The following is a 15,427-nucleotide window of genomic DNA, read 5'->3' as shown; positions in this document are numbered from 1 at the left end:
CCATCAGTTTGTGCAAGACAAGTAACGCCGGCACGCGGACCAAGGGAGGGAGGGAGGGGGCCCAGCCCCAGAAACCAACGCCGCTGCACCGGCCTGTCACGTTTTCCTTTCCTTCAACCTTGCTCTGCCCTCTCATATATCCAGCCTCTCTTCTGACGCCTCTCTCTGCTGCTCATTCATCGCCTTCCATTCCAAGATCGATTTATTGAGTGCTGTACAAAGCGAGCTGGAATAATGGGGGAACCGCCGTCGCCGCCAGCGAAGGTGTACTACGACGGCTGCCCCGGCTGCGCCATGGACAGCAAGAAGGAGAGCCGCAAGGGCGTTCCCTACAAGGAGCTGCTCTTCGTTGCCATCACCACCTTCGCCTCGGGTAGGTGCATCACTCATCGTATATGCTGATGCTGCGATTTCTTCACTTGTTAACAGCAACTCCTGTTCGATCTGGATATTCTTTCTTCCTTTATCTATTGCTGGGACATTCGTTCTCTCCTCTCGACTACACATGCTTCTTCTGAAACGTTATATATTCCACTGATGTAAACTTGTCTCTTGTCCTTTCTCAGCTCTGCCAATAACATCCTTGTTCCCATTTTTGTACTTCATGGTAAGCTACCATGCCCCTCTATTATATTAGCATATTCCTCTTTCTCTGAATTAAATGTGTTTTTGCAAATAAGTAAAACTGCTAATTATTTCTAAAACACAGATAAGAGACCTGCATGTTGCTCAAAGAGACGAAGACATTGGATTCTACGCTGGCTTTCTCGGTAAGACTTGTTGCCACAAAGTGTCGTTGAGTAACAAAAACCATGCATATATACTTCTTTACTTTTTTTTTGGAAAATTATTATATTTCGTCCTTTTCTTTAGGTGCATCGTATATGATCGGCAGAGGTATTGCGTCAGTCTTCTGGGGTATCATAGCTGATCGTATTGGACGAAAGCCTGTAATTGCATTTTCGGTATTTTCAGTGTAAGTACTCGTGCTATATATCTTTTTCGACCTGAGAAATGTAACCAAAATGTACTCCAAAAGTAGCATGGCATTATGTTCCATTTAATGTATGATGGATTCTAATCCATTTCCAAATTAAACCCACATTTCAGCATTGTTTTCAACACTTTGTTTGGGCTGAGTGTGAAATATTGGATGGCTATTGCTACAAGGTTTCTTCTTGGTGCCCTGAATGGATTCCTTGCACCAGTAAAGGTACTCTGTTGCATAGAAGTGGCAATTCCTAAAAACAATTCCAGCAAAAGTCTACTCAATAAATTGTAATTGTTGCTTTCTGCTACAGGCCTACTCTATTGAAGTTTGTCGACCTGAACAACAAGCTTTGGGTATATCAATTGTAGGTTCCAATTCTGCATATAAACGAATAGCGCTGCCGCATATGAGATAACTATTGCATACCATGAACTAAGTTTTATCCATTCATCAAATTTAGGTCAGCACAGCATGGGGAATGGGTGTTATAATTGGGCCAGCAATTGGGGGCTACCTAGCACAGGTATCTCACAAAAATTATTATCTCTCAACAATTTGGATTAGTTTTTCACCTTTTATGTCTTTTATTTATTACCAGCCTGTCAAACAATATCCACATCTGTTTCATGAGAAGTCAGTGTTTGGAAGGTATGTCTTTGGACTAAAATTAAATTCTTTTGACACTAAGATAGAATGATTTTTTTTTACTTTTGTCTTCTTGATCCAACATCATGCAGGTTCCCATATTTATTACCATGTCTATTTATCTCATTTTTTGCTACCTTGGTTTTCATAAGCTGTGCATGGCTCCCAGTAAGTACAACCCTACTCTGACTTTGTATGTTCTTTCAAATTTATTTATTTTAATATTATCACGAAGAGTTTTTCATGTACTTTATGATTTATTCACACATTATATGTCTTCTTGGACCACCAAAATATTATCCTATCCTACCTTAAAATACACAAAAAAATCTGCTAAATAATTTACACATGTGAGCTTATTCCCACTGTTATTTTTATTTACTTGTCATTTTTCATCGAGTAACTAAACAGGAGACCCTACATAAGCACAAAGACCTTGATAGAACAGTTGAAATGGTAGAAGGTTCTACAGTTCAAGAAAGCACAGAACCACCTAAGAAGAGTTTACTTAAAAACTGGCCTTTGATGTCCTCCATTATCACTTACTGTGTCTTCTCGCTTCATGACACGGCATATGTTGAGGTACCATCTACTCACTTGATCCGCTCTGCTACTTTGAAATACAACGGTTCTCAAATTTATTTGTTGCAATTCGACATCAGATATTTTCTCTATGGACTGTAAGTAACAGAAAATACGGCGGCCTTAGCTTTTCATCTAAAGATGTGGGCCAAGTTCTTACAGTCGCAGGTAATTCCGAGTCAATCAACTGCTTTCTGAATGATGTTTGTGCTTTAAGGTTAATCAGTTGTACTGAATGTAATTTTTGGAAAGTCAATAATCATCCTTTGTTGAACTGTAGGCGCCAGTCTTCTAGTATATCAACTCTTTGCTTATCGTTGGGTGGATAAAACTTTTGGACCTATCCAGTCAACCCGAATTTCGTCGGTGAGTTGCTAAAATCACAATAATTTGACTTTTTGCAGTCTGCCCGGTCCTTATTATTGCCTATTTTTCTGTTAAGAAATTTTTATAATTCTTAAAATTTGACCTTAAGCATCTCAGGCACTGTCTATACCAATAATTGCTGCTTATCCCTTCATGACACACCTATCAGGAATAAGACTTGGTGTGCCGCTCTACATTGCAGCAATGCTGAAAAGTGTCTTTGCAGTAAGTCGTTTATGGCTAATACTTCTGAGATCCAGCAACACATTAAATACATCACCAGTAACCACTGTACTTTGTTAGAAATCTTGGACAAATAAAATGCTGGTATATTAGTTTAAAGAGTAAAGTACACAAGTGGTCCCTAAACTTATTCATATAGGTTCCTAAACTCTTAAAATGCATTTCAGATCCTGAATTTGTTTCAAAGTGTCAAATAGGTCCTTAATCCCTCAAAAAATGTGTGTTTAGGTCCATAAACTTGTTCTCCAGTGTCATGCAAGTCCCTAAACTCTCAAGATGCAATTTTAAATTTAATATAAATGTTGTTTTGCTACTTTTAAGTTAATGAAAAAAATTCTTTTGCTACTTTAAATTTAATAAAATTGCTATTTTAATTTTTATTTAGAATGGGAACAAATTATCTTAATACATTTGTACAAAGTGCATGCAAAACATAAAATAGTTAGTAGGAAATATTCAGGATTCGCATTGATATCGCCATGTAAATGAGAAAACTATAATATCCAACATTCATATCAAAAGATCGAGATTAACCTATGATGTATGATTAATAAGCCACTAACTCAGAATTAAAATGATCTTAGTGCTAAGATTTTTAAATGATTCAGCTGAAAAATAAGTTTATTAAATAGTCCATTTTAAATATAATTAATTTTCAGGGATATGAAAATTCACCATGATAGTTTAGGGATCGAAATGATACATTGAGACAAGTTTGGGGAACTGAAGGTGCATCTTGAGAGTTTAGGGACCCAAATGACACTTCCAAACAAGTTTAGAGATCTAAAAATGCATTTTGAGAGTTTAAGGACCTAAATGACATCTCGAGACAAGTTCGACGACCGTCCATGTATTTTACTCTAGTTTAAACCTCTGTGTATTCAAGTATCTATCTTTGGGATTCTAATGTGAGTATGTTGATCAGATAACTAGAGTTACTGGCACTTCTCTGCTGCAAAACAATGCTGTGGTAGGTGTCCAACTTATGTCGGTTCATGATTTACTAACTGATGTCGTGAAAAGAAATTATTATTTATCTGATGACCTGAATTGGGTGCTATTTATAGCCACAAGAACAAAGGGGCGCTGCAAATGGAGTAGCTACAACAGCAATGTCTTTGTCGAAGGCTTTTGCTCCAGCTGGAGCAGGCATTATGTATGTATAAAGAGTGCTCTTGCATTCTTGTTATTCACATAATGCTATCTCAGTTCTCATTGAAGAATTTTTTTTTGCTAATTTGAACAATTATTCCTACCTTGGTGATTGCATTGTACCTAATAAGCATGAAAGCATGGACCAATTCGAACAATTCAAGTATTTTGAAGAAGAGACTCATATTGTTGAAATACCTGTGACTGCAGATTCTCATGGGCACAGAAGCGCCAACATGCCGCATTCTTTCCAGGTACAGAGCACATATATGCGGTAGTTCTTAGAACCATATGGATTGTAATGCTACCATTCAGAACAAGTGTGATAGCTTACCCGAACACCAATATAACTGACGACCATATAGTACAATCACCATAGAGGATGTGATTGATAAAGGTGGTATTTGATTGATCCTCACATTTTTCATGTGTACATGCAGGAGACCAGATGGTGTTTCTGCTACTGAATTTGACAGAGCTCATCGGGCTCATGCTGACCTTCAAGCCTTTCCTGGCAGTTCCCCAACAGTACAAATGAAGCGAGCTAGCAATGCATAGAGAAGATTGAAAACACAGTGGTGCGTACAGTGCAATTTAGTTTGCAGGAGTCCGTTGCGAGTGTTCAGGTTGTTGAAGTGGTGCTTTGCACTGGTAGCTGTCTCGATCTGTTGTCCAGTGTAGCATGCATGAGGTAAAGAAGCAGAGCTCCTGAAGAACAAACAAACCATGTACACTAAACCCTTTTTATATATGATTAGAGTATACTCCTAATTAATTGATTTCAAGTCCGATCCCCGCTAGCATGCCAAATTGGTAGCAATTAATATGATTGATTATACCGACAATTAGAGATCATTGGGCACGCTTAACTTTGAAGGGAAACTAACTAGGAGTATATTGCAATATGCTGGCTTGAATCATGTTTCTTGCACGCAAGATCCATCATGTTGTAACACCCTGCCCGGATACTTCGGCCGTAGGCCCGGATACTCCGGACATGGAGTTCCTAGTTCATGTAATTTTTGTCCTCTAGGCCCCACAATCATTAAAATAGGGATCTCACCCTTCTCTCTCTCCCTCACCGCCCACTCTCCCTCTCCCCCTCACGTGCACTCTCTCCCTCTCCCTCATGAGCTTCCTCTCTCTCTAGTGCCCTAGAGTGCAAATCCTCCCTCTCAACTTGATTCCAAGGCTAAGGAAGCTTCAATCGGCGTGGAGAACCCTTTTCCCCATGTGCTCCTCCTCGGGGTGGCTTGGGATTTCAAGTTCTTCATCCAAGAAAAGCTCATCCTAGGTATTCAACTTGTGCCGCCCCGATCTATGTTTTTAGGAGGTTTTAAGTGATTTCTTTTAGTCAATCAACTCTATATGCATCCCTCAACTTGGATCTAAAAGGGTTTTGATTTTGGTGGGATGGTTTTGCCAAAAATCAAGATTTCAGTTTTTGGGGCGAAAATGCTGTCGGACCCGGAAACTCCGGGTATAAGCCCGGATACTCCGGGTTTTGGAACACTCCGGGCGAAACTCCGGATATAAGCCCGGATACTCCGAGTTTGGGACACTCTGGGGGAAACTCCGGGTATAGTCCCGGAAACTCCGGACTTGGGAGTCCGGATACTCTGGGTATTCGTCCGGATACTCCGGATTTTTGGGGAATGTTTTGGGCCAGGGAGTGCAATTTTGTGTAAATTACTAGTAGTTGCATCTAGTCATTGGCTATTTTAAGATTTCAACCCATGCATGCATTCTCATATCATTTGCATACGTGTAGACACCGCCGCCGAGGGAGCCGTGTACGAGGTGATCGCCGAGCCACAGGAGCAGCAGGGGCAAGTTCAGCAGGAAGAGCGGCGTGAGCACCCGGCCCAAGGCCCAGCTGAGCCCAATGTCGAGCAGCAGCCCGAAGGCAAGCCCCGGTGCACATCCTATTAATTTAAATTTATGACACCTATATATGTATTTATTACTTGTGCATTACGTTTAGGAGTTGTATGAAACCCTAGTTGCATAAACCCTAAGTTTCCTTGAGTTATACTAGTATGAATAGGACGATAGATATGCTATGCTAGATAGGGTTCGGTAAAAGTCGAGTAATTTCCAATTACTCGCGAGAGATAGGATATTTTTATGTTTCCATATAGAAGTTACTCACCTTGAAATGAAAGTCTTGGAATGAAAGAAAGAATAGAATCTGAGACCGGGCGAGAGAGGTGTAGTTCCGCCTGTGTCAGTTAAGGACCGAGCCGTTGTTGACCCTGCTGATCATGTTTGAACTATACTAACCGCATGCCGGAAGTAGGAGGTAGTCGAAACCGGTAAGCCTAGTACTACCTCTCTTCGAAAGTACAGGACTCCATCTCACCTCCTGGGGTGGTCGATTAGTCGCGGAGAAATGGGTTGCATGTATTTATTTTTGGTGGTCTCACGTTGAGCTCGGCTGACCATATGATGGTGGGGCGGTCCTGTAGTTCGAGGCGGGGAGGGGAATGGTTGGTGCGTGTGGTCCGACGGGGCATACGCGTGCCGTGTTGGTTAGGTCCACCTTGCAAGGTTAAATCGAATCGATTCGCCATCAGTCGCTCTCGGATATGAGCACCTTGGCCACTGCGTCGCAGCGTAGTGTTGAGATGGAAAAATAGTTATACCTATGTTGATGAACATATGAATTATTACTTATTGTTCCACTATGTTTGCTCTAGATTTGGTTATGCAAATATTAGACTATGTTAATTTATATAGAACTTGGGCTAAAATAAGGAAAGTGAGGAAGTACTTTAGTCGCTGTTTTTCTGCAAAATAACCACCAGCCAAAAGCCTTGCATGTCTAGATATGTGGGCTAAGTTATACCCACTGGTCGGGTAAGCCTTATTGAGTATTAGTATACTCAGGGTTTGTTGCCACAATTATTTTAGGACACGCAGACGTAGACTTCTGTCCCTGCTGCGTCAAGTTCATCCGCCGGAATGCAGAGGGATGGGAGGTTGTGGAGCCAGACGTTTAGATAGGAATCTCTCTAGGGCACACTTTTGGTAGTTGTAGGCCCCTTTCCTCTAGATGAACCAGGATTTCAGTAATGCAAAATTTATAAATTATGTATTTATCCAAACTTGGTTTGTAAAAACTTAAGGTAAAGTCTTATGTATATTTGTTGTATTTTCAAATATGTGTCGTGCTTGTACCATCTGCGCCCACCTTGGCGTGGGACTACCGGTGATGTTTCGATCGGGACGTGGGTTGAGAAAGGATCGCCAAATTAAACCGTTAAGCTAATGAGTCCGATGTGTTCAAATGACGGCCATTATGATTAATTAGAGTTTTAATTGGGCGGTTCTATCACAGCTGGTATCAGTTGTGTAACGTCCCGCCTCCCCGAGGCCGGGCCCGCTTACATCTGGCTGCTTTCTAGGACATAGACTGTCCTCACAGACCAACACCAGTCTTTTCTGCCTCGGGCCCGCTTACATCTGGCTGCTTTCTAGGACATAGACTGTCCTCACAGACCAACACCAGTGTTTTCTGCACACTTTGTCCTCACTCGAGCGCACCCGGGAAGAACTTCCCGGTCGGTCACCCATCCCCAAATTTCTCCGGGCCAAGCACGCTTAACCTCGGAGTTTTTTGGAGACCTGCTTCCGGAAAAAAGTTGTAATTTGTTGGTATGAGTATCCTATTAATCCTATTACGCCCAGGGCCGGAGTGTCATACATGTCCGCTACGGTGTCCGAGCTACTGCAACAATTATTATGGAAAGAGTTTATTTAGTTCCTCCTTTGAGTGGAACTTCAAAGGAAGAACGATCGATGGATCGAGATACCAACATGTGACCTGAGTCATTGACTGCGGTACGGGACCCCTGCTCTGCTCTGCCGTGTGTTCCATTCATTCCATTGTCATCGTCATCCATCACCAATATGCCTTGCATAATATATACTCCTGTATTTTTAGTACTAGCTTATTTTTTTTGCACGAACTAGGTAAGGAGTATTGGATGACCAAGTTTACCGTGTACGTACTAATACTACTGTATTTTTAGTACTAGCTTATTTTTTTTGCCCCCTGACCATTCCTGTGTTGTTACAAACGCGGACGCCTTACCTTGTTCGTGCTATGATTCGTTCCCTGCGCGACGATTCATCTGATACATCTGACTGGATCGGAAGCTGACCGGGTTTCAATTCATTGCTTTTGCTTGCTTCTATGGCTCAAACAGACATAGTAACTCCTATCCAGTAGCTTGCTTTGCTCACAACGCAAATGTTCCTTGCATCCACAAGCCAAGCAACATCCATCTCTACTTAACGGGACAATCCAGCTGCTCCCATCGCACTCAAGAATTGAAGCTGCACACACCGGCTAGGCTAGCAGTTTTTTTTTGAAGGGTCACCGGAAGGGGAGAGGATCCCCCACCTGATTTTTCATTGCTTATGTGGCCCAAGATGGCCTGATGAAAAAGGTTTTGTTACAGGATGTAGTATTAGGCTAGCAGTTGGAACTTGTCAGAGAAACTAATTAACAATGGAGGGTCTTCCGAAGGAGATGCTTGCTACCTTGGTCGGCTGCAACTACGCCGGCACGCCCCACGAGCTGCGAGGCTGCATCAACGACGTCCTCGCCATGCGCGACACCCTCGTCGCCCGCTTCGGCTTCGCGCCCGGCGACATCGCCGTGCTCACCGACGACGACCGCAGCGCCGCCGTGCTCCCCACCGGCGCCAACATTAAGCGCGCGCTCGCCGACATGGTGGCCCGCGCCGCGCCCGGGGACGTGCTCTTCTTCCACTACAGCGGCCACGGCACGCTCGTCCCGCACCGCCACGGCCACGACGCGCGCCAGCTGGACGAGGCCATCGTCCCCTGCGACTTCAACCTCACCACGGACGTGGACTTCCGGCAGCTGGTGGACCTGGTGCCGCAGGGCGCGACCTTCACCATGGTCTCCGACTCGTGCCACAGCGGCGGCCTCATCGACCAGGAGAAGGAGCAGATCGGCCCCGCCGCCGTCACCGACCTCGCCGACGGTGCCACTGCCACCACGCGCGCCGTCCGCGGCCGCTTCCTCCCGTACGCCACCGTCGTCGGCCACCTCTCCGGCGCCTCGGGCGTCGACGCGTCCCACCACGTCGCCGACCACCTCCTCGCGCTCTTCGGCGCCGACGCCAGCGCCAAGTTCCGCCACCACGACACGCCGACGCCGAGCCCCGACGGCGGCATCCTCCTGAGCGGGTGCCAGACGGACGAGACGTCCGCGGACGTGGCGGCGGACGACGAGGCGGCCGACGGTGGCAAGGCGTGCGGCGCGGTGCAGGCCGTGCTGGCGGCGCACCCGGCGCCGCTGAGCAACCGGGAGGTGGTGAGCCGGGCCAGGGAGCTGCTCCGGGAGCAGGGGTTCGAGCAGCACCCCTGCCTCTACTGCAGCGACGCCAATGTCGACGCGCCGTTCCTCTGCCAGCAGGAGGAGCCCGCCGCCATTCCCGCCCTGTGATTCTCTATGATTTGTGTCAGCGTGGTCTTCAACCTTCATTACCTTTGTGACATGATGATGACATGCCAAATGCCATTGTTACTGATTTTCTGCTTATACGTTTTCTTGCTAAAGAGTAAAAGTACCGCTTCTATTGACAATGTATTCCACATAATTACTCCCATATCTATTAGCCATCAACCTGATGCCAGTCTCTCAAATTCATCCAGTTTTATGTTTTCTCTGTATAAGTTCATGTAGTTGCAGACTTGCAGTTATGCTAAGTCAATTTTTTTCTAACTTTGACCAGCAATATTAATAAAACCATACGATCCTAAACGAAAGGTTTATTTATTATAAAGTAAGTTTCATAAACAACATAAATATACTATCTCTAAATATGAACATTCAGGTCCAAATTAAACAGGACGGTATTAAGGCACTAGACAGAGATGGAGCAAACTCCATAATTTATTTTTCGGGAAAGGAAATGGAGCAACCTTTTAAATTTCATGGGCTGGAATTCTCTGAAAAAAATTCCTGGGCTGGAATGACTGTCCACTAAGGCGGTTTTTTTATTTTTTTATTTTTTATTTTCGTTTTTTACAAAAAATATATTTTTGTTTTCGAAATTTACAGAAATATACCCGTCCGCCCCGCTGCCGGGCGGCCGGGACCTGGTCGCCCCGCTGCGGGGCGGCAGGGGCTTTTTCTGCAAAAATTTTCGCTGAGGCCCCTGGAGGACCGGTCGCCCGGCAGCGGAGCGGCCAGCCCCCAGGCCGCCCGGCAGCGGGGCGACCACCTCCCAGAGGCCGCCGGCCCTCGTTTGCTTCACCAAAAATTCAGAAAAAAAATCTCGGTTTGTCATAATACTATTCATATAACATATAATGGTCTAACAGTTCATTGGTACTGCAAAAGTGTGCTTGCATTGCAAGGTAGTATAAACAAAGTTTGAGTACAAAATATGAAAACCAAGACGACAGGTCCATAATAACAATAGAGAAACAAGTGGCAACAACTAACCACTCCTATCGTGCCGACATCTCTTACGTTTTGCGTGTACGTGATCTGTAGGGTAGCTATGATGGTCCGTTGGCCTCACGTCTCTGGCAGGACGGCGTAACTGAGCCAGAGGTGTATGCAAGCTGGGATCATCGTCCTGGGCAGGCGTAGCAAACAACCGTGTAAAGTCGTCGAAGAAGGCCTCGTCGTTGTCTTGAGACCACCCTACGGATCACAAAAAAACCTTTTTTAAGCAATGTTAAATAGGTCTGTATGGCTATAGCCTGTGTGCAAACCGAAGATATCCCAAGTGGTGTACGTGTGGCCTGCCGCCCTGCTGCCGGGCGGCCTGGGGGGCCGGCCGCCCCGCTGTATGGCGACATGTCCTCCAGGGGCTTCAGCGCAAATTCTCCGCGAAAAATTTTGCAGAAAAGCCCCTGCCGCCCCGCAGCGGGGCGACCACGTCCCGGCCGCCCCGCAGCAGGGCGGCCGGGGTATATTCCTGTAAATTTTGAAAATAAAAATATATTTTTGTAAAAAACGAAAATAAAAAATAAAAAACCGCGCCCACTAAGCAATGCCCACACGGCCCATCATAAGCCTCTCGGCCCAGCCCAATATTGGTAACGGAGGGAACACGAAGCTTGGCTGTCGAAACCCTGGGGCTTGGCCGCTTTGGGGCACGGCGGCCGCCGCCAAAACCCGTTATACCCAAGTTGCCGACCACCGCTCCCTCCTCCTGCGCAGCCCCTGCCCCGCTCCCCGTCCCCCGCAGTCGCAGCTCCGCCGCCCGCGACCACCCACCTCCGCGGAGCTCTATTCTGCAAAAGTTGTTTCACTCATGGGTCGCATCAAGAAGGCCAAGAAGGTTAAATCCAAGGAGGCCAAGGTACCGTACAGGACATTATTTCTGGAGTCCTGATCGATGCGTGTTGCTTCAGTCGTTTCAGTATGCTCTTTGTTTCACATGCCTAATTCTGCTGTATTTATGGTCTGAAGAAAGTTGAAGCTTCCTCGTCATCTAATCCTGCGGTTGCCTCTGGTCCGGCCAAGGTGAGGAAGGAATATCCTACCCTTTCTTTCACACAGCCAGAATAGTGATGTTTGCTCGCAAAGTTACTCCTAAATCAATCGCCTTTCTGCTTAGGAGTCTTTTTTAGTTTTCCCCTCTTTTAGATGATTATGCGTATTGTTTCAGCGTGCAAGCTATACCCAACTAGTTAGTGCTTCGTTTTAGGTCTGGCAACCGGGTGTAGATACACTGGAAGATGGGGAGGAACTCCAGTTTGATCCTGAGGCTTACAATTACCTCCGAGGGTTCGACATTGGCTGGTCTTGCTTGAGGTAATGTTTCTCAGCATATGGCATTGTTTTTTTTTTCGTGCTACTTAAGGACAATATATGATCCGTTCTCAATGAATAACCTTCCATTGCAGTTTTGATATTGTGCGCGATCAACTTGGACTCGTACGATCGGAGTTCCCCCATACATTATATGGTGTTGCTGGAACGCAGGTTTCCTTACTTTTTACGCCTTCAAAACCTAAACATTGTTACTGGCAAAGCTTGACTTCATTTCTATCACATAGTTTTTTTTTAAAAAAAAATCCTGAATTATAATTTCTACAGGAACATTAATTGTGTTCTGTTGCACCTATTCTTCTGTATTTTTAATTTTAATTAAAATTTACAGAAAATATCATGGGAACATGCTATGATATTACCCATTTGTATTTTAATATGTTTTTTTAAGCAGTGTGCCTTTGCTGACTCTAAGCTAAAAAAAGGGGAACGTGCCAGAAACATATTGTGAGCACTCATAGGCATTTAATATCATGATTCTTGCTAGATATTGTAATTGGTTGCTAGTGAGCAATTTCGGATCGTTAAAAGATTAATTTAAGCCTAAATTCAGCAACTTTCTTGAATCTTACTATGGCATTCAGCTTAAAGGAATGGCTTGATTGTTTGGAATACTTTAATCATTAAACTTGTAGTTTGTCTCTCTGAGTTTGGAGCTAAACTGTTCTTCAGGCTGAGAAGGCTTCATCGAATTATATTGGCATTTTCAAGCTTTCTAACATAAGGGGGAAGAAGCGGGAACCTATACCAGCTTCAACAGTTGATGGTGACACTGATGTGGATAGTGACAGCAGCAGCGATGAAGAAGATGAAGAAATTATTGAGGATACAAAGCCCATTCTACATGTATGTTTTTTAATTGATATCATAGCTCCACTTCACCACAAAACTCAAGTTTTTTCAGTGTCGTGCAAGCTACGTTGATATACAGCTTGTGATGTGTTCTATTGCTACATTTCAATGTATCAGCTAAAAAAGGTGGCTCATGCGCGTTGTGTAAATCGGATACGCTCAATGACTCAAAAACCACATATATGTGCTACGTGGGGAGATACTGGTAATATCCAGGTAATTTAGTTCTTACCTCACATTTGTTTTTTTAGTTATTTTGTCGCTAGCAACCTAAACCTGTATATCAATTCTATATATCGTATTACCTTTTGAAAACAGGCCCTGAAACTGAATGCACCATATTGACTTCTTTTTTATGCATTGCCAACTATTACCTGGCTGCTAAATATGCAGGTGTGGGACTTGAGCTCCTACCTTAATTCCTTAGCAGAAGCAGAGTCAGGGGCACCTGCACCCAAAGAAGATGACATAATTCACAAACACTTGCCTCTGAAAGTATTTAGTGGCCATAAAGATGAGGGATATGCAATTGATTGGAGTCCGCTTGTTACTGGAAGACTTGTTTCTGGTGTGTACCTGATCTTGTGCATTTCGCAATGTTTGTCGTCTAAAATATTTCCATAGTTGAGAACTCAATGCATGATCCCTCTATTCCATGTCCATGAATCATTGATACCATTAAATTTGTTGCATAGATATTTTCATGGAATAATTTAATGCTTTTTCTATGCAGGCGACTGCAATAAGTGCATTCACCTGTGGGAGCCAACTCCAAACAACTGGAACGTAGATGCCAATCCATTTGTTGGACACACTGCCAGTGTTGAAGATCTACAGGCATGCCACTGAATGATGTATTATGTTATTAATATGTTTCCTTGAATATGATTGTCTCAACTATTATAACTAATATCCTTGCAGTGGAGTCCCACGGAAGCTGATGTATTTGCCTCTTGTTCTGTGGATGGTACGATAGCGATATGGGATACACGTACAGGGAAGAAACCTTGTATTTCTATAAAAGCTCATAAAGCCGATGTGAATGTTATCTCATGGAATAGGTATATCCAGTGGATAACTCTTGAGTTTACTAGTACTACAACTTCTGCTTCATAATATTTTACGCACGTTTTTGACTTGCATTATCAGGCTTGCTAGCTCCATGATAGCTTCAGGGTGTGATGATGGCAGTTTCTCAGTTCGTGATCTCAGATCAATTCAGGTATTCCTTCTTGATATATGGCAATTTCTATGCTTGTGAGTTTCGGATGTAGCCAACTTGACATTTTCCTTAATTTGTGTTTCTTTAATTTACTTTTAGTTGGGGTTCTGTTTGCCTCTATGCAATATGTGGAATGACACTTGCACATGATGGGTGTTCTGAAGATATTAGGAAATGAGTAAACCATATCAGCGATAAAAATATACAAGTTATGCTTTTGCTACTAGATTTTGAAATAGATAGCCTACATTATTGTTTCATTACTGCTAGTATGCGAACAGTGCACTGTGCACAAATCAATCCAGCTCGCTACCATCGTTCTACCCTTGTCGTATTGCCCTGCTTATCTAGACATATTCATACTGATTATAGTAATTCTAGTTTTGTACTTCTTTAGTGTTGTTTGTGAATCTTTTTCCCTTAATACTGTCTATCGTACTGGTAGGAGGACTCATTGGTAGCCCATTTTGAGTACCACAAGAAAGCAATTACATCTATTGAGTGGAGTCCACATGAAGCGTCATCACTGGCTGTAACGTCTGAAGATCATCAACTCACGTAATACTCCCTCCTTCCCCTGTCATTCTTGTCTTAGATACACTGGACTGTCAAAATGTTTTGCCCAGTATTTGTTGACACCTCTCATGAATTGTATGGGTATAGAATTTGGGACCTTTCACTGGAAAGAGATGCTGAAGAGGAGGCTGAGTTCAGAGCGAAGATGAAGGAGCAGGCGAATGCACCTGAAGATTTACCCCCACAACTTCTCTTTGTTCATCAGGTAGTACTATTAATTGTTCTCTCATTTGATCATGATGGCATTGGAGACTAGCTGACTTGTGGCCTCATCTTTAGTGGTTGTTTCATTTTTCTTGCATAGTTCTATTGCTTGTAAAGAGTGATACAAAACACTGACTGTTTCTATGAGCAGGGCCAGAAAGACTTGAAGGAATTGCATTGGCACCCACAGATACCCTCGATGATCATATCTACAGCAGTTGACGGTTTTAATGTGTTGATGCCCAGCAACATTGATACAACCATTCCTGGCAACACTGATGCAACCATGGCATCTGCTGAGTGATAGATGTTTTTGGTAGCACCATGCAACTTATAATTCCAGGGTTATGTGTCCAGTAGTGTGTATCCCTGTTTAGCCGCCAGCCATTTGTGTTGAGCAGGATGATAAATTTTGATTGGCAGACATTCTAGGGCTATATAGATAAAGATGTAATGTGCACAGTTTTTAGTAGTCTGTAATGTTGGCACAGCATATATCAGCCGATGCTGTGGCGTTGAAGCAAAAAGTGCTTCCTTTTCACAGCTATCAGAGCAACCTAAGGAGCTATTGGTGCTGAGGCTACAAAGACAATTTTATAGGTTGTCACGGTGCACGATTTGTTAGATGATATTTCACAGAAATGTTTCTGAAAGTAGGAATCTGAATTGTTGCGGTATCTATAGGCTGTGGTTATGGCTCACTGGCAGGCAAAGTGGCAGGCTGGAAGGACCTTTGTAGAGCGCGGTCGGCGGTCTGGTGCCGGCT

General features: G+C 43.8%; 2 protein-coding genes across 2 annotated transcripts; both read left to right on the top strand.

Moving 5' to 3' along the window:
• Positions 1-257: 257 nt before the first annotated feature.
• Positions 258-9,646, top strand: LOC120686534 (protein ZINC INDUCED FACILITATOR-LIKE 1-like). Its single transcript, XM_039968753.1, has 17 exons — positions 258-373; positions 567-611; positions 681-770; positions 874-976; positions 1,111-1,213; positions 1,452-1,514; positions 1,590-1,639; positions 1,729-1,804; positions 2,048-2,218; positions 2,299-2,386; positions 2,499-2,584; positions 2,702-2,809; positions 3,753-3,797; positions 3,895-3,983; positions 4,190-4,233; positions 4,420-4,514; positions 8,490-9,646. The coding sequence occupies exons 1-17, from the start codon at positions 295-297 to the stop codon at positions 9,459-9,461; spliced, it is 2,307 nt and encodes a 768-aa protein (XP_039824687.1). The 5' UTR covers positions 258-294; the 3' UTR covers positions 9,462-9,646.
• Positions 9,647-11,075: 1,429 nt separating this feature from the next.
• Positions 11,076-15,285, top strand: LOC120686517 (glutamate-rich WD repeat-containing protein 1-like). The gene is made up of 13 exons (XM_039968735.1): positions 11,076-11,334; positions 11,445-11,498; positions 11,683-11,789; positions 11,882-11,960; positions 12,480-12,653; positions 12,777-12,875; positions 13,053-13,227; positions 13,393-13,496; positions 13,581-13,720; positions 13,809-13,881; positions 14,327-14,439; positions 14,545-14,662; positions 14,813-15,285. The coding sequence occupies exons 1-13, from the start codon at positions 11,287-11,289 to the stop codon at positions 14,963-14,965; spliced, it is 1,437 nt and encodes a 478-aa protein (XP_039824669.1). The 5' UTR covers positions 11,076-11,286; the 3' UTR covers positions 14,966-15,285.
• Positions 15,286-15,427: the final 142 nt, after the last annotated feature.

Source organism: Panicum virgatum, chromosome 8N (assembly GCF_016808335.1).
Source record: "Panicum virgatum strain AP13 chromosome 8N, P.virgatum_v5, whole genome shotgun sequence".
Taxonomy (NCBI): domain Eukaryota; kingdom Viridiplantae; phylum Streptophyta; class Magnoliopsida; order Poales; family Poaceae; genus Panicum; species Panicum virgatum.
This window is presented reverse-complemented; position numbering and strand designations above follow the sequence as displayed.

Bases quoted from the DNA above. Each gene is read 5' to 3' on its own strand.
- LOC120686534 (XM_039968753.1), top strand. From the start codon at position 295: ATGGACAGCAAGAAGGAGAGCCGCAAGGGCGTTCCCTACAAGGAGCTG. The intron at 374-566 runs GTAGGTGCATCA...GTCCTTTCTCAG, and splicing joins CATCACCACCTTCGCCTCGG to CTCTGCCAATAACATCCTTG. The intron at 2,585-2,701 runs GTGAGTTGCTAA...TAAGCATCTCAG, and splicing joins AGTCAACCCGAATTTCGTCG to GCACTGTCTATACCAATAAT.
- LOC120686517 (XM_039968735.1), top strand. From the start codon at position 11,287: ATGGGTCGCATCAAGAAGGCCAAGAAGGTTAAATCCAAGGAGGCCAAG. The intron at 11,335-11,444 runs GTACCGTACAGG...TATGGTCTGAAG, and splicing joins TTAAATCCAAGGAGGCCAAG to AAAGTTGAAGCTTCCTCGTC. The intron at 13,497-13,580 runs GCATGCCACTGA...ATATCCTTGCAG, and splicing joins CCAGTGTTGAAGATCTACAG to TGGAGTCCCACGGAAGCTGA.